The 21,570-nt window shown below is 43.6% G+C and overlaps 1 protein-coding gene and 1 pseudogene across 8 annotated transcripts; one reads left to right on the forward strand and one right to left on the reverse strand.

The window, feature by feature from the left end:
• Nucleotides 1–2,671: 2,671 nt before the first annotated feature.
• Nucleotides 2,672–13,637, forward strand: LOC127757206 (uncharacterized). 8 transcript variants are annotated; one of them, XR_008013388.1, is made up of 5 exons: nucleotides 2,672–3,178; nucleotides 4,201–4,461; nucleotides 10,920–12,885; nucleotides 12,964–13,068; nucleotides 13,187–13,325. XR_008013388.1 is itself a non-coding variant. In XM_052282673.1 (5 exons), the coding sequence occupies exons 3-5, from the start codon at nucleotides 4,223–4,225 to the stop codon at nucleotides 13,586–13,588; spliced, it is 2,607 nt and encodes an 868-aa protein (XP_052138633.1). In that variant the 5' UTR covers nucleotides 2,672–3,178; nucleotides 3,478–3,722; nucleotides 4,201–4,222; the 3' UTR covers nucleotides 13,589–13,637. The 8 variants fall into 8 exon arrangements, 6 of the variants coding, with proteins under 6 accessions (XP_052138633.1, XP_052138632.1, XP_052138634.1 ...); XR_008013389.1 differs by having other exon boundaries at nucleotides 12,979–13,068; XM_052282673.1 differs by lacking the exon at nucleotides 12,964–13,068 and adding an exon at nucleotides 3,478–3,722 and having other exon boundaries at nucleotides 13,187–13,637.
• Nucleotides 13,638–17,819: 4,182 nt separating this feature from the next.
• On the reverse strand, nucleotides 17,820–18,292 carry LOC127756257 (xylanase inhibitor protein 2-like; annotated as a pseudogene).
• Between the last annotated feature and the right edge of the window lie 3,278 nt (nucleotides 18,293–21,570).

Genomic DNA, 21,570 nt, shown 5'->3' on the forward strand with positions numbered 1-21,570 from the left:
CATGGACCGACGCATTCCATCACCCCATCATCTCTGTTGACTCTTCATATGGAAAAATAGGCTCCTGCTCATGCGTCATCTCCACGGTCTCTAATTGATTCCGGTCTTGGGACTGCTCAACCGAGCTCTGTCCTGCCGCTGCTACCGTCCACTACCAGTCGCTGCACCGGCGCTCCCTCGCGAGCCTCTGTCAACCTGTCACATGTGGAGAAGAAACGGAGACCAGGGAGAGAGAAAAGGGTAAAGATAGAGAATGGGTAAAGGGGAGAAAGGGGTGCCTGACATGTGGACCCGTTATTTATTTTTATTATTTTCTCACTTACATGTGGGTCCTATTTAGTTTTTTATTTTTATTTAATGACACATCAACATCACATAGCATGAATTGAGGGAAGCAAAATAGACTTACCCCTAACCTTTTCGGGCTGCAGGGACTGCAAGGTTTATTATCCCGGTGGAAACTGTACCTGGTTGAAAACACAAATGGCACTTTTTTCAAGTGAAAAAAAAAAACCCTAATCTATTACATACTAAAAGGCCATTAAACTTCCTAAAAACGCTCTTAAGCCGGCATGTGTCCTCCTACGGACGCTTCTAAGCCGCCACATAGCATTCTAATTAATACAAAATTCATCAAATCCGGTGGACTCATTATTTAAAACTATTATATCTATCTTCGAGAAAAATCCACTGCTAAAACCAGGCTCCACTAAGTCCTTGTGGGACTACCTATACATTTGTCGATAAATTTTCTACTAAAAATTTGACAAATATAATTATAGTACAATCGTAGTGTAATTACACTGTAACTTGCATGTAACTACGGTGTAACTTGTATTTAAGTTTTACGTAATTTTGAATCGTTAGATCTATTACAAAATTTGTTCTGGTGAAGAAGAAAAAAATCACAGCACACACATATGTGAAAGGATTTGTTCCCACGACCTCTATTTTACTGAAATAACATGTTACCGAGAGATTCTTGAAAGTTACGTACAAGTTACATTATAGTTACAGTGTAATTACATGCAAGTTACAGTGTAATTACACTACGATTGTACTGTAATTACATCTGATAAATTTTTAGAGGAAAATTTGTCGACAAATATATAGCAAATTCGAGTCCTTGTAATGGATGTACATACGTAATGTGCGTACTCCCCTCTCCCTCAATCCCTTCATCATCTTTTTCTTCTATTTTCAAGCTATATTAAGTTAGAAAATTTGTGTTACAAAATTAAACAACTATAACATCTAAATCATACATGTAACTTTTTAAATTTAGTGTTAAATATCCATATTCACTTGGAAAAGAAATATGCCATTTTTTATTATATTTTCTGACTTTTGCATAGTATTTAAACTGTTATAAAGATTATAAACAAATAATGATATAGATTTTATCATCTTACATATAACTTCACAATAATTAAATTAACTCTACAATGATAAAAGTAAAATGGATCTATTATTTACAACCATTACCTCACAAACCCATCTCCACCCGGGCTCTATACGTAAATGTATGCAGGTATGTTACAAACGTTATTGAGAATTTTGAATAAGATAACAGTAATATAGTATATCACTATATATCCATTATTGGTTCATAGGTATGCACCATTAAATTAAATCTACAATGTCCAAAAATAACAAGTCATATTGGCGCTTTGCATGGAAATCGAGAATTATTAAAAATCATGAAAAATTAGTGATATGGATTATATCATCATTTGAAGATGCATAAAATTTGGGGTCCATTTTATTCAGCGGTTAGGACAGTACGGGAATAACCTAAAGTATTCGGAGTATAGGGCATGCGATTTTTTTCTCTTTAATTCCTATTAAAAAGGGACAATTTGAACCATGCCACACAAATTTTGCAAAATTTGTTATATGGGTGTTTCATACTAAGTTTGGTTAATTAGGGAATACAAATCATACTAAGCTTATATATCAGAATTCATGCAATGAAAATATACGATATAAAAATAAGAATTAACCAAACAAAATTATACTTTAATTAGTCCGTGGTGACGGACCATTTACAAATGATCCACACCTACTTATTTCAGATCTCTTTTTTTTTTCAAAAAAGAGATGTGATGTGAAAAAAAGAAAGGCGCATATGCGCGGGCTACCACCTTCCTAGTTTTGTAAAAAAAGTTGGACAAGATTTATCCGTAGATACCGCTCTAGAGCAATGGTGTCGGGATCGTGATTCGTGAACCGTGTGGACTGGGGTTTGCATCCTGTTCCGTATACACCAGATTTTTTTCCTGATGATCACGTCCCTACTTGCCTGCATCGCTTTTGTGGCCTCTACATAGAATGGTTAATTCACTGTAAAAAATGATTTTTTATGACACCACCTTTTATTTTTACCGGCGGCCATAACAAAACACCGCTTGTAAAATTGTATGGAAAGATTCAAAGTCACGAACCTTCAGCGAACGGCCTCTTAAGAAGCCAGCAAATAGTAATATTTTTACAAACGAACCTCTTAAGAAGCTACCAGCGAAAATGCATTGTTTACAAGCGGACTTATTAAGAGGCCATGAGCAAAAAACCAATTTTCGATGTCGGCTGCTAAGAGGTCCACCAAAAAAAAAAAAAAACATCATCGCACTAAAAAATGAACACAATAAAAACCACCACCAACCGTGCCACCTTGCCACCACTGCTTCCCTCCTCCTCATCCTCATCTTCATCTCTAGACCTCATCTTCTCCAGCCACCACCGCCTCCCTTCCCACCGGTGGTGGCAGCGGGAAGACAGCGGCTCGGCTGAGCCCGGCGGGGAGGGCAACGATTTGGTATGGGAGGAGCAGCGGCGACTCCATCCGGCGGTGGATCCGCCGCCTCCTAGTCCCAGCTCTCTCCCCCGCTCCTCCTCCTCCCCTTCCTCCGCCGCCACCACCCACCCCTCTCCCTCTCTCAGATCTGGTGCGCGGGGAGCGGTGGAGGCTGCGGCGGCGGCGGCGGCGAGACCGGTAGCAGTGATGGTGGAGGGGACGGATCCGATGGCGGTGGTTCTCGGCAGCCAGTTCAAGGACGACGACAGCAGCGGCTGCAACGATGGACAGGCTCTGGGCGGCTCCTCCACTCTCCTCCCCTCTCTCATATCCAGTGGCTCGGGGTGGTGGGGCGTGGCCGACGCATCCGGCGGCGGAGCTCGGGTATCGATCCGGCATGTTTTTTTTTTCTCCAAAATCAAATTTTCTTGGTGGTCAGGAAACGGATTTTCAATTTTCTTTTTTTCGCTCGAATATCTTTTTCGCTGGCGGTCAACGTAACTTAACCGCTTGTGAAAACAAGCTTTAAAGTTTCGCTAGTGAAGATTGTTATTTTCACTTGCCATTTGTTTGCGGGCGGCTGACAGTGCCACCAGCGAAAAACTCTTTTGCTAGTAGTGATTGCTAGATGGTCAGCAGAGAACTTGTGGAGCATATGACTATCAACTAACAGTACACTTCAGCAGAAAGAGGATGGTTCTAGCTCTCCGGTGGTTTAATATTGAAACGTACAGCCCACCCACCACCACCCCAGTCGTCCCCAGCTAAGCGGTCCCTTGCTTGCCTCAGTAGACGAGCTGCCAACTAGTAGCACTCCAGCAAGCAGCGGGTCAGCGGAGTCCGGAGGGCGCACGTGCGCCGCAGCGAGGTATCAGCGTGGCCAGGCGGCGGCTGGCTGGCCGGCCGGGTTCGGCAAGCGGCTAAGCAGGTAATTAAGGGACTGCAGATACTGCTTGTGATCATCCCTTAAAATTTCGTCTTTCTTGTCTTGGGCCAGGTTTAATTCCTAACTTTTTCTTCAAACTTTCAACTTTTCCATCACATCAAAACTTTTCTACACACACAAACTTCCAACTTAATTTTCCGTCACATCGTTCCAATTTCAATCAAACTTCTAATTTTAGCGTGAACTAAACACACACTTGGTTGCGACTCTGGGAGTCGATATATAGGCCTTAATGCTCGTGGTTTGTGGATTTTGGGGTTAAACTGGCGTGGAACTTTACTTGGATACCACCTGGGAGTTGCTGTGATTTTAGTGTTTAGTACAGTTTAGAGTTTATTACCTACCGGTTTCTTGGTGCCTGGCGCACACTGAGCATGCAAATGCAGTGAGAGCCAGTATCATCTAAGACGGCTGGACCTGAAATATTTTACCATGTATATATCAAACTCGACTTGATCAGGTGTTTAGCGGAGGAAGGATCGATGTCCGGCGCCGGACAGAGCCGTGGTCATCGCCTTGGATTACACATTGATTCGGATTGGCCAGAGGTCTTGTTGATCAATGACTATGCGGTGTTCATGGGGTACCTGTCGATGGTTGTCACTGGGACGGGGTTCCTGGTGCTCACGTGGTCCACCGTCATCCTCCTCGGTGGATTCGTCTCCATGCTATCCAACAAGGACTTCTGGAGTCTCACGGTGATCACGCTCGTTCAAACAAGGTGAGCTATCTATAGCCATCTCCACCAGACTTATATTTATTTCGCGTTCCCAACATTAACCAGTTCAGCCAAGCATTTGGAGTTTCGCATTGCTAGCTAGCTACTAGTTTACTGTCAGATCTAGTGTTGCGAACCGAATATGCTGCAAAACGTTGCAATTCCAGAGTGGCTTTATATACTACATTGATATGAAAATATTCAAGTCCCATATTTGCAAAATCGACTATTTTTAAAATCGAATTATTTTCTCCCCTTTTCAAGAAGCATGTATTTTGTATATTTCTCTCCCCATTTGATAATGATTTCATCAAGAATTTTAAAAGAGAAAATATAACCAATTAAGCACAAATGTCATGATTTCATGATTGTGACATGTAATAATCACTTCTTTTTTTATTTTTTTTAATTTTCTGAAATTTTTTTGAGAGCTTTGAAGTGTACCTAAAGCAATTCATGGTCATATGTTGCAAGACAAATGAGATAAATTCATCAACTAGTTAACAAGCATGCATTAGAGTATAAACATGAATCAAAGGTATTACAATTAAGCTCAAATCTCTACTATTATAAAAATTGAAGATGTTTTTACCGGTGGCTTGGTAAGTCGTCATGTCCGAATTAGCCTCGCACATAATTACTGCCAATTTAATTATTTATGTGCCCCACATGTATGAGCTTTAAACATTAGATTTTCCATAAGAAAATTTGCTTGTTCGGATCAGTGCCTTTGGCCGATTGCGTTTCATCCTGTGCATTGTCACGAACCAACCACCACCGCGAGGTTGTCATCTTGCCGATACGGTCTGTTCGGCAACACGGTTTGGGACCTGCTGTCGTGCACCTATATCAACACCAACCAGCAGCAGTCAGGTGTGTTGCCGTGCGCCGAGGCAAGCAGCACGACGTACCATTGTTGATTATTCTCTACACGCACATACCGTATTGAGAAGAATTCCTACTGTGTTCATCAGAAACTCAATCCAATATTGTCTACTGTGTATACGTGTTCCAAAAAGATTAAAGAAAAGATCAGGATCGATATCAAAGCCGAGATCTATTACTACCCACATATCGAAAATCCACGCGTGCAGCAAGACGATCAGCAACAGCAGCCGATCGATGACCGTTGCCAAGAGAAATACGAAAACCTAATCAGAGAAATATTCAATCAAGCTACTGCGCACATATATCTTTACCTCTTAAATTATATTTCTATCTCTACTATTATAAAAATTGAAGATGTTCTCGTCAGTATTTTAGTACGTCATCCGCGTATGAGTCGGTTTTTAAGTCCATTTGATTTTGGAAATACAAATCCGTATTTGAGTCAGTTTTTAAGTTCGTTCGCTTTTGGAAATACAGAAGAAATCGTATAAGAAATCTCTTTAAAAACTCACATACTACTAACTTGAGACGTTCGGACACCTAATTACAGCTCATGATTTTCTAACACAATATATATCCAAGCGAATTTGACACAGTGAATTTCATCTTAACTCGATATAATATAATAAGATTAAAATAATCTTCACCCGTTGCAACACACAGGCATTTTTTCTAGTCAATAATAAAGATTAATGATTTCAAACGATTTATAATGCAACATATTCACAAGTACATAGGTTGAAAAAAAATCCCTATATATATATACCTATTGCATCATCACTCTTTCTCAAAATAACTTCTTCACAAAAATAACCAAGAGAATTTTCAACAAGTATTAGAGCTTTTTGTGCTCATTTTGACATTGATAATAAAATATCTCAATTTATTTCGAGTACGTCCGTGTCGTTAAGAATGTTCTAAGGATTTGGTACCCATTATTTTCCTTACTGTAAATACGGCTTTATTGTCAATACTGTTTCCAAGGATTCTGTATTCATTTTTTTTCTCTCATCATAAGCAACTTTTTATTCTCCTGTGACATTTGGAATAAACAATAAGCAATTTGAGGAATAACAATCCAATAAGTATAAATATAAGCATTAATCATCCAAACTCAGCACTTGCTTTAACATTGCATATTTACTTAAATCAAGTAAAAGAATTAGTGTCATGCATCATCTCACTTAAAAGTAATATCCAAGCCACATGAAAAGACTAAAATGCATACAAGCTAACATATCAACAAATATACATCAATTATTTTACTAGCATGCACAAGAATATACTAGAGGTATATACCAAAGCTCTTCTTTTTCTCATTTTTTTCTTTATTTTCAGATTTAGAGCAATGCATGGATATAGACATGAATGCACTGAAAAAGCACAAACTTCCCCTCAAATAAACCTCCAATTCTCCCCGAAGAAAAATCAAGAAGAAATCAAAGATTTTGAAAAAGACATCTAATTGCCAATGATATCACCAAGGTTCTTATGAATTAACATATATCCATTTGAATTACCAAAACTACCTCTTCAAACACTAGCATGAAAAGCTTATAAACGAAGAAGTAGAACAAAGTTATGTCAACTCAAAAGTACATTGATGTTACCTTGAAAAGAAATCACCGTCTCCGCACTGAACAATCATGGGGAGTATGCCGCCAAAATACCTATGAACATGAAGATGTTGAGGCCTCCGTGTTGGCATTAGTCATAAAAAAATTTGGAATCCAACACTAAACCAGTAGGTACATATGCACGAACAAAATCGGAACCAAACATACCTGAAAACTTACCTTGACGCTTCACAAAAATCCGATTTGAATTACGCGCAAAATCGCCCCGAGGTCGGTCTGATCGCAGTTGTACCTGCAGTCTGCCTGGGCCTAGTCGCCGGTCTGACCATTGATACACCTGCAGTCTGACCGCCATTGGCAACTGGTATGACCGATTGGTCAGTGTCGGTCTAACCGAGCTCCTTAATCCACAACCTTGTTTTTGCCACTGTCGTTTCGCAAAAGCAATTTCTCTTTCCTTTTTCTGTTTGCGGACAAGTCTAAAACAAAAACCAACCAAATATTCATCTTTTCCAAAAAAGAACAAGTGTATCTCTCATGACAAGAAATTTTTGAAGTAGATGGTTTTGCAATGAAAGTCTTTTTCTCTTGAGTCGTCGAAGAAAGAGATGGCAAAACTCCTTAGGTTTGGGTTTTGTACTTCACCTTTTTCAGTTATGCTCAAGACAACATATCGGTGATTTGTAAAATGGGCATTGGTATCAAAACCTACACCACAATTATAAGCACTCACTTTTGACTTATCCAAATCATGTTAAGTTTCTTCTTACCATCAGAAAACCTTTCCAAATAAGAAACTTCTTTTGTCAAATTTTCACAATTTTCATCATCAACCAAAACACCATTGTTCTTTATGACAATTAGAACAAGAAAGCACCTCATCAGCTTTTACAAGATCCTCCATATACTCAACATGCCCTAAAGCATCTTTCAATCTCATTTCATTCAAAAAACACTTTGAGCAATTTGGAGAAACCAAAACATATTTGTGTTGTTTAATCCTTTATGCACTCAAAACATTGAACAAAGAACACGCACAAAAAGCAACTTTATATTTTTTTTCAAAACGTTCTTTGTCAAAGTCAACTCATTAACAACATGAGCATGCAAAGCAAATCCAAGAGAAAAAGACAAATAAAGCTTGTTAGTTTTTTCAACCTCAGATTCCAATCTAAAGCAATTAACATAATTGGCATCTCATAAAGCAGTAATTTCAGATAATAAAGCTTCCCAAGATTTGCAATCATCATCATTAGGAACCATAGATTTTAATCTAACAATTTCAGCATTTAAAATTCAATAGTGTGGTTACTCTCATTAAGCAAATTAGAACATGTTTTCAATTTCTCAGCAAATTTTAAAGCAATATGTTCTTATTGATCTTAACTAAGCTTTTTTTAACTATCAGATTCATTAACATCAGAGTCTACATTGCGAGCAGTAAAAGCCAAATCAACAACTTGCTTACCTTTGCTATGGCGCTCATCTTCATCCTCTGATTCTTCACTATCAAAAGCTTCTATCAATTCTTGAATTAGCCTTTGCTTGCGAATCTTCTTGCTCTCCTTCTTCTTGTCATTCTTGTTCACTTTCTCCTCCAAGCTTGTCTTCTTGCGGTTAGGACAATTGAACTTGATGTGATTTAACTTGCCACACTGAAAGCATTGAACAGATCCTCCTCGCTTCCTATTCTTGACTTTTTCAAAACCCTGAGAAAGTTTGTTAGTAACCTAAACCAAGTCCTCCTCGAATCACTCGAGTTGTTTATCGGACATGGCTTTAATAAAATTAAGAGCTGATGAAGAAGAAGCACCAATGGAAGAACTCAAAGACGAGATCAAGGCACTAATTTAAGGATCAATCTTGCGGGAAAGAATATTCACCTCATGAGTTTTAAGCTTGGTGTAAAGAGAATCCAAAGTCAAAGCGGACATGTTAACAGATTCCTAAATTGAAGTCACTTTCATCTCCCAGATCGACATATCAAGACCATTCAAAAAGTGTCGAGAAATCTCAGATTGTGTATAATAAGTATCATAAGAGAAATCAACAGATCTAAGATTACTCAAAACTTTGTTAAAGCGTGCAAGATAATCATCCAAAGTCTCTTCAGGTTGCATATCAAATTTTACGTAATCCTTTTAAAAAGATCTTTGCGCACTTCATTGATATTAGAAGTCCCTTGGTGAAAATCAGATAATGGCTTCCAAATCTCATGCGCGGTTTGCAGATGAGAAACACGATCAAAATCCGAACAAGGAATTCCATTAAGCAAAATATTGCGAGCTTTGCAATTGTTTTTAAAATCAGTCTTAAGAACAACAGTATTAATCTAAGCAGGAATTTTATAAGGATTTGCAACTTTTTGCCAAATATCATAACTCTGAGACATAATATAAGATTTCTTTTCGCACCAATAAGGAAAATTGACTCCATAAAAAACATGTGGCCAGGTCATAAACTTGTTAGCCATGGCAAGACCTCAAGATCGGCAAAGATCAAATAGAGTGAACATGGCTCTGATACCACTTGTAAGATCGAAAAAAAAGAACCAAGCCAATCAGAGAGGGGTGAATGGTTGTAACACCAAAAATCAAAAACTTTTAGCGGACATAGAAGTTACCCTTGTAGTTGATGAAGTCAGTGCAACGCGGTCTGACCACCATGTGCGCACCGATCTGACCGCTCCTATGCCGCTGGTCTGACAGGTGTTGTCTGGCCGATCAGACCACCGCCTCTCTACTTGTCACTGCTCGCCGCCGCCAGTCTGACTGCTTGATTGCCGCTGGTGACCGCTCGTAATACTTCGGTCAAACCATCGAGATCCAGAAAACACCGATAGATGAAAACTCTAAGATGTAGATTAATCTATCTCGACTTTATTGCATCAACTAGTGTTTACAAAGTGCACCAACATCACACCTCACCAAAATCTCGAACTAGACTTGATACCCAAACTTATCTCTCAACTCCTATCCATTGATACCGACAGACAACATCCTCCCTCTCTATTTATACCGATAACATGGCTGTCCCTAGCCACGAATCCAACTCATACAAAAAGTCCTTCCCGTACAAGAAACAAACTTTACAAACTCTAGTCTTTCCAAACTTGGACTCCGATCGAAATTTGACTCCTCTTTCCATATGCACACAACACGATGTGTATGCCATATGGAAACCTTCACCTCCATGTACATTGTTCTCTAGCTTGAGCATCCCGCATGACATCCTTGACCGTCTAGATCTCAACTTCTTCCGAGCCTAGTCCTGATCCATCACCGACTATACTCCCATAGCCTCAAGCAACACCTGCACATGAACAACAATGAAACTCCATATCTGAGTACAAGTTCACACTAACTTGACTCACATCAGCATACAATAGTATCACATACGAATAGAAACCATCTAGAAATAATAAACATGAAGCAATCTAGAAATTCCATAAAAACAACCCGAAACAGACTCCCTCCTGGAATCACTCAGTCAGACCGTCGGGCCGCCTGGTCTGACCGGTGCCTCCTGCCCGGTCTGACAAGCACCCGGTGCCGACCGCAGTGTTCACCATTCGAAAATACTATCCACCGTATTTTCAACAACACTTACCGTTGACAATTGTTCATCACCAAGATTAATCATCGTATGATTCTACAACAGACAGACACATAGGCATGTTCAGAGAGATGCCATACTAGAATTGAAATGTCAAATTTTGGAAGAGAAAAAAAATAGAGTTAATAAAAAAGAAAAAGAAAAAGAAAGAGCTACTCTCTGCATTCATTCTTTCATGGCAAAATTAATTTTACACGATCGCCAAAAGTAAATTTGATCATTAATTAATGTGAAATTAGTTTGACAGGATGGCATGTACTGAATCTTATTTTATTATTGTGTTCATCCCTAACAAAAAAACCATACTTACTCTTTCCACTGTCGGTATCTGTCCTTTTAACCGGAAAATTCATCCATCCAAACAAAAAATATCTGAAACAGGATATTCGATGTTTTTCTGAATGGAAAAGTAAGCCACATTGGGTACTCATTGAAGCGCTTGTGCAAGGCCGCACGCTTCATCGCGTTGCCCCATAACCATAAGAAGGTTGGGTTCAGGGGTGCTGTTCGAGTGCTTGTCTTCACCATTGTCTTGTGTCCGCTGTTCCTGCTCTACATGTTTGGGCTCTTCGTTTCCCCCTGGATTTCGCTGTGGCGTCTAATCCAGCAGGATTACGGCGTGACGGCCGGAGACAGCAGCAGCAAGGCACACCTGCAGCCTGCGCTGGTGGTTCTCTACTCCCTGGCCCTGTTCCAGGGCGTCCTCTTCTACTACAGGGCCATCTCTGCTTGGGAAGAACAGAAGCTAGTGAAAGATGTGGCCGACAAATACATGTTTGATACAGTGTCGCGCAGTTCAGTTTCGGACTATTTACATGAGATCAAGGTGGGATGTGAGAATGACCCGTCCTTTGCCAGAGGGAGGAACCTGATCACATACGCCGTCAAGCTGATGGAATCCACATCACCGGATGGGTACCTTTCAGGTGCACGGATTCTTGATACACTCATCAAGTTTAATAGAGATGATGCATCGGGGAGCGAATTACCGGGGCAGAGTATGCAGATATACAATATGATTGGATCTGCATCCTCCAGTCCCATACTCCACAACTTAGTTCAGATGCTGGATTTCAAAAGTGCATATGATGGAGAGATCAGGTTGCGAGCCGCAAGGATTGTTGATCACTTTGCTGGTGAGGTCCGTTTAGACAAAATCCTGCAGGGGATTCGATGTGTATCTTCCTTGCTTGAACTCGAGCAGAAAGGATTTCAGAATGACCACCATAGTTCTTTCCAAGAAGACGACGGCGACCAACTTTCTTTTGAAGAAGAGGATGATCACCAGATTTCTGTCAAAGAAAAGGATTATTACCCCAAAGATTATAAACAGATGCAACTTACAGGCATGCAGATCCTTTTAAAGCTCTCCTACGACAAGAACAACTTGTTCCTCATGAGCAACACAGATGATCCGGCCTTGATCAACAAGATTGTGGCACTTATAACGTCCAAGGGATCACTTCACAAAAAACAACATAACGAATGGTCCCGTATGGCAGAGCTCGGGGTGAAGATACTAAGCCGATTTATGCGATTTATGTATGGCCCTACAAAATCAAACAATATTCTGTGGCATGAAATATCAACAAGCAGCAAAGCAATCGGCACCTTGGAGAGTATTCTTGAGTGTGACCAATGTGACTCTGTGCTGAAGAAACACGCCATAAGGATTCTCAAAAGGATATTCATGGATACATCTTCGGCTATGGGTGAAGGAGACAGAGAAAGGTTCATTGGCTCCTTGATGGACATGTCTCTTCACAACAGTAATGGTGACTTTCAAAATCTGGCAGGTGTAGATCTGGCGCTCAAGAAACAAGGGTTAAGCATTCTCAAAGAAATATACTTGAATCCATCTTCGATTATGGGCGAAGGAGACAGAGAAAGGTTCATCGGCTCCCTGATGGACATGTTTCTTGACAACAGTAAGGGCGACTTTGGAAATCTGCCAGGTGAAGATCTGGACCTCAAGAAACAAGAGTTAAGTATTCTCAAAGAAATATGCATGGATCCATCTTCGTTTATGGGCGAAGGTGACAGAGAAAAATTCATCGGCACCCTGATGGACATGTTTCTTCACAACAGCAAGGGCGACTTGTTTGAAAAACTAGCAGGTGATGATCTGGTGCAGATATGTAGAAGAAGTGGAAGCAGTGCCACGATCATATTGAGGAAATATGGTCATGATATTGTTGATTGTATTGCTGATACTCGTTCAAGCGTATATAGCAGCATGCACAGAAAAATTGCAGCAAAGATCCTCAATCATCTGTGTAGTCCCTACTCCACTGACGAGGAACATATTCAGAATCTGAAGGAGGCCATCATTGATTTGATACCCAAGGTACGTTAGTCGCTGTCATTTATACTTCTTATGTCAACAAACATTTTTTTTCATGATAATGAAATATAACTCTGGCAGCCTCTACATTGTCAGATGCACGAAACCATAGCTCATTAAATAGTTTGGCAACCTCTACATTCGCAGCAATCCATGGGTAACAAACTTGTTTAAAGCAAAACTGAGGTTAAAATTTCATCCATGCTTACTGAATATCCATCAGAGTAGTCTCCAAAAGATGGGATACTGCTTTTATATGCATCCTATTTATATCGGAATGAGCGAAAGCACTGTAATGTTGCAGGTGCTAAGAGAAGCACTTGGTTGGGGGTTGACAGGAGAAGAGATACTGCGAGTGGCAGTTTCAGGCCTTGAAGGTACCCAAGATGATGACTGGAAATTGCAGGAAGCATTGGCGTCCCTCTGTGCAACCGTGTTTAACAGAATTGTCAGCAAGGATGCAGATTTGACTGCTCGGTTCAACAACATCGCCGCTGGTATCTGCGACCAGACAACGAAGCCTCGCATGACCTTCGCAGACCTCATCAACGAAGCTGTAAAAGTTCATCGCATCGAATTTAAAAAACCAGAAAAACCAAAACCAGCTGCCAGGCCGGAACTGTACGAGTTTATGCCTGCGAAATACCCCCCGCCCCACTTTATGTATTTGGGCGAGGAAGATCCCAACGCGTGTTGTATCTCTTGATAACTCCCTAATTTGTACTCGGCGATATCTCTTGACTCGGGTCTCGGAATTTGGCGTTCTTGGACTCTATGGAAAGCTTATTCAAAGGGCCATCAAACCCATGAAAAAACCATCCAAGAAACACAACTTAAGTCAAGGATAAAGGGCTCACACTCCAAAGGATATCCACCGGACATACCCACAAGATGTCATTCACTCCTATTGGACATGCCCACTTCTCTCTTGTTTAGGACTTGAGAAAACTCATCACACTTGGCTAGACAAGCCCACCAAATGCACCTACATGCATATGAACTAATATCGCACAAGATCATCCACAAGCTCGCTTCATAGACTCCTCTTGATAGTACGGCGCCTATCTAGCAAATCCGGTCTACACCAAACACCAAGACCGGGAAAAGACTAAGAAAACATTCTTAGCTACATTATACCTTTGCCTTGCGCCATCCATCTTGGGGTCAAGCTTGAGTCGAGATCAACACTTGTGACCATTTGATTCAACCATGTTTATACCAAGGTATTTACCATCATTTGTCAAGACTTTCTTCTCATCACAAGCTTGATTTCATTCTTGTCGACACGACGATGCCCTTGGCTTGGTGACCATCAACCCATGGTGTCATCCATTAGCTTCATCATAATTAGATCTATTCCTTTGCACATCTCAAAGAAGAACATTAGTACCAACAAATCGGTTGGCATCATCCACTTGGTGACCAACCGGTTGCATATGAAAGATGTGGATATGTTTGTTGAGTATTCATTAACATCGCAAGTGTCATATACTCGTATGCAAGCTCAAATGCAAAGATCCAATATAAATAATAGGTGAACAACGTGGATCTAAAACATGCACAATAAATGTATAGGATTTGCTCCCCCTAAAAATATGCATACAAATAAATATACAAGAGAGGCAAGTGTATGCATAAGTTATGAAGAACCAATGGGGTTTATCCTATACACATGGAGAAGGCATGTAGCAATGACAAAGATAAACCAAAAAACATATACCTTCATGATCTCCATATTCTCAATGTAAAGGAGACTAAATAAGATAAGGCTCAAGTAAACATTAGTCTCACACTTATATAACAATAACATGGAAATCATATATATGAACCTATCAAAAAGTAGGAGATAAGAAGTGATACATATCGCTTTATCTCCATGAATTTCATCCTTGTCATGATTAAGGTCCATCACCAAAGAATGCATATCTACCACATCTCATTATCGGGAAATAACCTTGTTGAAAACTTATGTAAAAGAGAGGTTAATCCCATAAACATCGGTTTATCATATATCACCAAAGCAACAATTACACAAATTGTTTAATCCAAGATATTTCAATCTTTTCACTCTTTTGTGATAGATAATAATCCGATATAAACAATATAGAGAGATGAGATGAAAGATGATTTCAAATCAAGATAGAAATCTTATAATAAACAAAATATAGAATAAGCTCCCCCTCAAGATGTGCATACATATGGATATAAAAGAACACATATACACATAATCAATCAAGATCAATGAGGGAGCTCACACTATATTTTGGATCCACAAGAGAGACCAAGTTAGAATATGTGAAGGTTAATACATACCTCTAATCATTTTTACTTTCATATCCAAATGAGACTAGTCAAAGAAAAGCTCATAAAAATGTTAGTCTCATATAACTAGATTTGTCATTAATCACCAAAACCAAATTAAGGCACATGAACTTATAACCACAAGACACAGCCCCACGACACGTTTTCGTGCTCCGACATGCCACCACGACATACCGGAAAGAGCCCGTGACAGGACCCTTCGCATAACCCTCTCTAACCGATCGCACCACACCTCAGGGTTCACCCCCGTCCCCAGCAGGCAACGGGCGGCCCCCCTCTCGTGCCACGGTGAATCCGAAAGCCGATCAACCGAACACCCCGGCCGACCCAACTCCATCACGCCCACCCTTGCCTGGGTACATCGGCTAGAGGAAAGCTAAATTACACTACAATCCCAGCCATTGCCCACGCTGGCTTGTGGTAAGTAAGATAAGTTCTTCCAGGGCATCCCGCGAAACGGTCCTTAATCGCCATGGGCACGACTAGCAAAACCATGCACCCACAGCCCACCATGTAGTGTATTTTAATTAACTAACACCATTGCGGTGGCACTAATCCAACATCAATAATAGAACCTGAAGTCTATGCATTAATATATTTCCTCCATTGTGTGCTAGTTGAACTAAGCATGGCAAAGCATCTCCTAAGCCAACATCTAGTCATTTTAATACCGAAGTTATCAATGGCATGAGGTGAACAACATATGGCTGAGAATAGGACCCATCCCACATGATATTATAAAATAATGCAACATTTAATAAAAATGCGAGATATTTGTAAATTGGGTACAATATGATCAATTGTAATGCATGACTTGCCTTGCTCTCGCGCTGATGAGACCTCAGCAACGCCTTCGAGAGCCCGCGGATCGACGAAACGGCCGAAATCTACGCGACAAACAAAGCACACAAGCAAAACATGCTATAAGACTACTGAAATAGGAAACAAAACCATTTTTAATTGGATTCTTTGCATTTTTTTGAATTTACTGAGACTTGAATGGACTTAAACAGAACTCGGATGAATTAGATATGATTTTTAGAAGATTATCTCTATTTTTACTATAAAAAGAAAAGGCCTTAATTGATTTATTGCGCAATAAACCTAGGTGGATGACATCAGCAAGGGGTGGGCGCCGGCAAGCGGGCATCGCATGTCAGCGGCACAAGGGGAAGGAGAGGGGCCGGCATGCGGGTCCCACCGGTCAAAGGCTCAAGGGGAGAGAGGTGGCTGCTGGGCGCGGCTCGGCTCCAAGCCGGCCGGCCAGCCATGGCTAGCGGCGGCGGCGCGCACTGTCACTGGCGGTGACCGGCGGCATGGGAGGTGGCGGCGGACAGCGCGGAAGGCTGCGGCGCACGGCACGAAGGGCGGCGGCGCGGCTCGGTGCTAGGAGAGAGCGGCGCGGCGGTGATAGAGGGCTCGGGAGAGTGCGGCGACAAAAGGAAAAAGAGAGAGGGAGGTGCGGGGGTGCTTAAATAGGAGCAGGGGAGGCGAGTCGTGGCCGGGAAGGGGCCCTATTGCGCCGGCGAAGTGGGGAAGGTGGAGGATGAGAGAGAGTGGGGTTGGGGATTTCAAATCCCCCGCCGTTTACGGGTGTGCGGGCTTGCGGGAGGCGTAGGGAAGGTGGGCGACGACGTGGGTGCGGAGCACGGGCGGAGTGGGGCGCGGAGAGGGCGGGAAGGCGGTGGCGTGGGTGGCGGTTGCCTGCTTAGGCGCGGCGGCTGGAGGTAGGGGATGACCGATAGGTGGGCCCCACCTGTCGGCGTCCCAAAGAGAGGGGAGGGGGTTGGGCCGGCCCAGCAAGGAGGGAGAGGCGCGGGAGGAAGTGGGCCGACGGCCCAAGAAGAGGAAAAGGAGGAAAATGATAGGGAAAAGAAGAAAGGATTTTCCCAGGGATTAAATATTGCACTTTGATGAATTTTAATTGGTTAAAATTATTTCCAAGGCTCTGAAAATTCCACTAAAACTCATGTTAATATATTAGAGCATGGGGAACCCAAGAAAAATTCCACATGCCGATTCCGATTATTATTTGCATTTATTAATTAGGGATTTAGCTCTAGGTTACTTAAACAATTTCTTCCGGCAATTTATTTTACAAATTTTAAAGCAAGGGAGGGGAACTTCAGGGCGTGACAATGACGCATCCCCCAACTTACAAAACCAGTGCAAACTAGATCCCTTGGCGGTTTTGACTCCGGTTGTGTCTTATGTGGCAGCTGACTCAGCGTGGGACCCACGTGGGCCCCATGCGTCAGCCTCTTCTTCCCTCCCATCTCCACCTCGCTTCCTCTCTCCTCTCTTCTCCCATCTCCACAGGCGGCGCGCAGGGGAGTAGCTGCACGGACGGCGGCCGGCGGGCACAGGTGGCGTGGGGAGGAGCCGCGTGCGGGTGACAGGTGGCGGAGCGGTGTGCGGGCTGGGCGCAGGCGGCGAGCGAGCGACGGTCGGCGGGGGAGGAGCTGATGGGCCTCACCAACGACATTGTCTCTCGCATGCTGATGGGCCGGCGGTGGACCGGCGATGACAACGACACGGAGGAGATGCGGAGCGTGGTCGCCGAGACGGCGGAGCTCACCCCAGCACGTTCAACCTGCAGGACTACATCGGCGTTTTCAAGCCCTATCGATGTAATACTGTTTGTAGCCATTGAGCAGCTGGGCGAGGTTGTCGTAGTGGTCGGCGCCGCCCTGATCGATGAAGAAGTCGATGCCGTCCACCGCCGCGTCGTTGCCGAAGGGGCGGTGCACGCCAGCGCGGTGGCTGCTGAGGTAGGCGTTCCAGAGGTTGTCGGCGATGTCAGCAGCGGAGGCGTTGATGTGGAGGGAGTAGCCGCCGCCCTGGCTGCCGATCGAGAGGAGCACGGTGATGCCCCTGGACTGGCAGTGCTTGATGTCGGCGCCGACGGCGGTGAGCAGGTGGCCGGAGATGTCGACGAGTATCGGCCGTAGCGGAAGACGTTGTAGAAGGTGATGATGACGGTGGTGTAGTGGCCGGTGTCGCAGGCCTCTCTCAGGGAGCCTTCTTCCTTGTGGCGGCCCCAGTAGACGGCAAGGCCCGGGTCGTCGGCCGTCGCCGGCGGCGGCGCGGCGAGGAGCAGCAATGCTGCTGCTGCTAAGGGGAGGAGTGCGTGCATGAGGCCCATGTGTAAGTTGTTGTGTGCTAGCTAGGTTGATGGTTTTGCCATGTATTTATAGAGAGATTTGCAGGTGAAGCTTCATGTCCTCTTGTGGTGTTCGTGCGTGCTGTGCATGCGTATATAAGTTTAATGGATTGATTCGTCCACGTGGATTGGAGCTTATGAGATGTGAGCATTTGACTCGATGATCAGCGGCTAGTTCGTCGGTGCTGCTCGATCGATCATATCTCGATCCAGAGCTTAATCGTGTCAATCTTGTTGATAGGGCTTGAAGGAGAACATGTGGATGGCAATGATCTCAAATTCTCAGGTCATTTGCGTAAACGCCATTGGCGGCACTCCGGCTGAGCGAGCCGACAAGGCGCGCCACCTCCTCGCGGCGGGCGCGGCGGAGCCGGTCTAGCGTTCGTCCGGCAAGGAGCTCATGCACCGCCGCCCAGCTCCTGCCCCGCTGGCTGCCGCCAGTGCAGCTGCTCCCCCGCGCGCCGCCCGTGGAGATTGGAGAAGAGAGAAGAGAGGAAGAGAGGTGGAGAGGGGAGGGAAGAAGAGGCTGATGCGTGGGGCCCACATGGGTCCCACGCTGAGTCAGCTGCCACATAGGATAAAACTGGAGTTAAAATTGCCGAGGGACCTAGTTTGCACTGGTTTTATAAGTTAGGGTGTCGGTAATATGGGCCCGGGGATACCTACGCTGAGGGGAAGGGGTCCTTTCCCTTCTGCCACGTGGCCGCGCGGCCCGGATCCCTCATCGGGGGATCGGACGCACGGTTAGTGAATAGCCAAGGGGCGCCCGTGTCTCCCCAGGAGGCTCGGGGGATCTCGTCGTACCCCTCGGGCCCAAGAGGCGGCGTCACCCCGAGGCCCTCGCTCGGCCGCCACGTGAGGGATCGAGCGGGCGGAAACGCGGGCGCTGCCAGGCGCATTCATGGGCGGCACCCCAACCGCCCCCATCGCATTTAATGCGGCGTGGCCGGTCATGCGCCGCCCAACGAGAGACGTGCGCCAGGCAGCCTTGACCGGTCTGCGACCGGTGACAGACGGACGGGACAGGCAGCAGCGCACCCACGTCCTACCTTGTGTCAGGCGGCGTGGGGGCAGGTATGCCCTGTCTCGTCAGCAGCAAGGGATCGACATGCAGGTCGGTGCACCCCATGGCGTGAGCCCACGAAGTCTCCAAGAATTTATGAGGGAATGACAGGGGATGTCCCCCGTGTCAGGTGGAGGACTTCGCTGGGGACCACCTGAGGACGAGCGTGTACTTCGCTTCCGGTCCAAGGCATGGGCAGCTATTCAACCCAGGCCGGAGTGGGCCCCTCTCCAAGGAGGGGAGCGTAGAGGCAGTGCATGTGGTATCCCCTTGAACTATAAAAGGAGGACATTACCTGGCGAGCAAGAGTACGACTCTGGAGAGTTCAAGTTCTAGGAAGAGACTAGCCAAACCCTAGTTGTTTTCCCCTAGGATTTGGATTCCTTGTAACAATCTGCAGATCATCCTGCATACAGGAGTAAGGTATTACGCTCCACAGCGGCCCGAACCTGGATAATACCTCGTCTCTGTCTCGATCGCTATTCACCTCGCTAGCCTAACCCTAGGCGAATCCGATTCGCCAAGTAAACATCGCGCTCCCGATCATCGCGCCCAATCCCTTGGCCGAACTCACAAAGGGGGGTCTCACGTCCTCCCGCTAGAGAGGGTCACTCCTCGACATAGGGGATACGTCATATCCGGTTTTTTGGTTCAAGGACGATTTTGTAACTCGAAGACAAGTTGAGGGACCTACGGTGTACTTTTTCCTATATAAAGGAGAGGAGGCTCACTATTGTACCTTGAGGATAAAAGAATGAATGAGAATGATCCCCTCCACATATCTTATGTCTTCACTCTTGTAGAATATTATGCAACCCCTATGGACTACGCATGTAACACATGAGTTGCATAATACTTGGATCTGCATGGATTTGCAATGCATCCTTTAATTCTCTTTCCAGAATGATTAGCGGAAATCAATGGCCAGACAGAGTTCTTTCCGTATTTTTTCCGTATTTCTCATGTGCTTCCATGGGTGATGCTCATCTCACATGGCTCCATAGACGAATTAGGTGATGCTTCCATGGGTTTTTGCCTTTTTGGCACTAGGGAGCTTCTCCCTCTCCAGACTTGGAGACTCCAGTAGTGTTAGGGTTAGCTTATTAGCTTATAATGATTTATAAGTTAGTAGATTTAATATCTTAAGTTTGGTATTGGAACCATACCTCTATCTCACATAAGAAATAAAAAATCTCTCCAACATAGCTTTTGTCTTAATAGTGTTAAAGTGGCTTATGGTTTAAAAAACAAATCAAAAGCTGCTTGTTCGTTTAGCTTTAGACTTATGACATATAAACCTAAACAAAGAGGGGCTTATAGCCTATACTTGTTGAAGAGCTCTTGTCATTTAGGAGTCGATGCACTGACCTTGCGTAGTCATCATATCTCAAAGAGGTTTGTGAGGACAAAGGGGAGGAAGAAGAAGAATATGATAAGTGGGTCTAAGGGTATTTTTGACATTTCACGTTGTTTAATTTTTTTCTCTTACTCAACTGCAATGAATATTTTCTCTCCGTTTCAGGTTATAAGTCGTTTTGACTTTTGTCAAAGTCAAACTGTTTTAAGTTTGACCAAGTTTGTAGAAAATAGTAGTAATATTTTCGAACCAAGATAAATTTATTATGAAAATATATTCAATTATTGATTTGATGAAACTAATTTAGTATTGTGAATGTTACTATATTTGTTTATAAACTTAGTTAAACTTGTAACAGTTTAATTTTGAACAAAGTCAAAACTATTTGTAACCTGAAATTGAGTGAGTAGCATCTTCTCTGGAAGATTCATTTTTCTCATGTCCAAGAGCTAAACCACGAACCATTTTGCTATCCATCTCTCGTGTGATTTTTTTGCTGGCATTTGACACTTTTTTTTTGGTCTCCATGCAGCTTACGATGCGAGTGGCAATTTGCAAGGTCGAACGTTGCATGCAGCCCGCCGGTCGGCTGGCACGTCGACCTATGTTACCTAGCTAGCCCGCGCGCGCGATGATGGAGAAGCACGGTACCAAGGTGGCCTCTGGTCGAGCTGGCCGCCGGCAGTACGACCAACGCTCTTTGGCGAGCGAGTGACACCACCCCTCTCGTTGTTATCGTCGTGAAATATAAAGTTATAGTCCTATATAACTAAAATTATATTT

This window comes from Oryza glaberrima, chromosome 12 (genome assembly GCF_000147395.1).
Source record: "Oryza glaberrima chromosome 12, OglaRS2, whole genome shotgun sequence".
In the NCBI taxonomy this organism is placed as follows: domain Eukaryota; kingdom Viridiplantae; phylum Streptophyta; class Magnoliopsida; order Poales; family Poaceae; genus Oryza; species Oryza glaberrima.

Bases quoted from the DNA above. Each gene is read 5' to 3' on its own strand.
- LOC127757206 (XM_052282670.1), top strand. From the start codon at position 3,078: ATGGACAGGCTCTGGGCGGCTCCTCCACTCTCCTCCCCTCTCTCATAT. The intron at 3,179-4,200 runs GTATCGATCCGG...CGACTTGATCAG, and splicing joins CATCCGGCGGCGGAGCTCGG to GTGTTTAGCGGAGGAAGGAT. The intron at 4,462-10,919 runs GTGAGCTATCTA...TATCTGAAACAG, and splicing joins ATCACGCTCGTTCAAACAAG to GATATTCGATGTTTTTCTGA.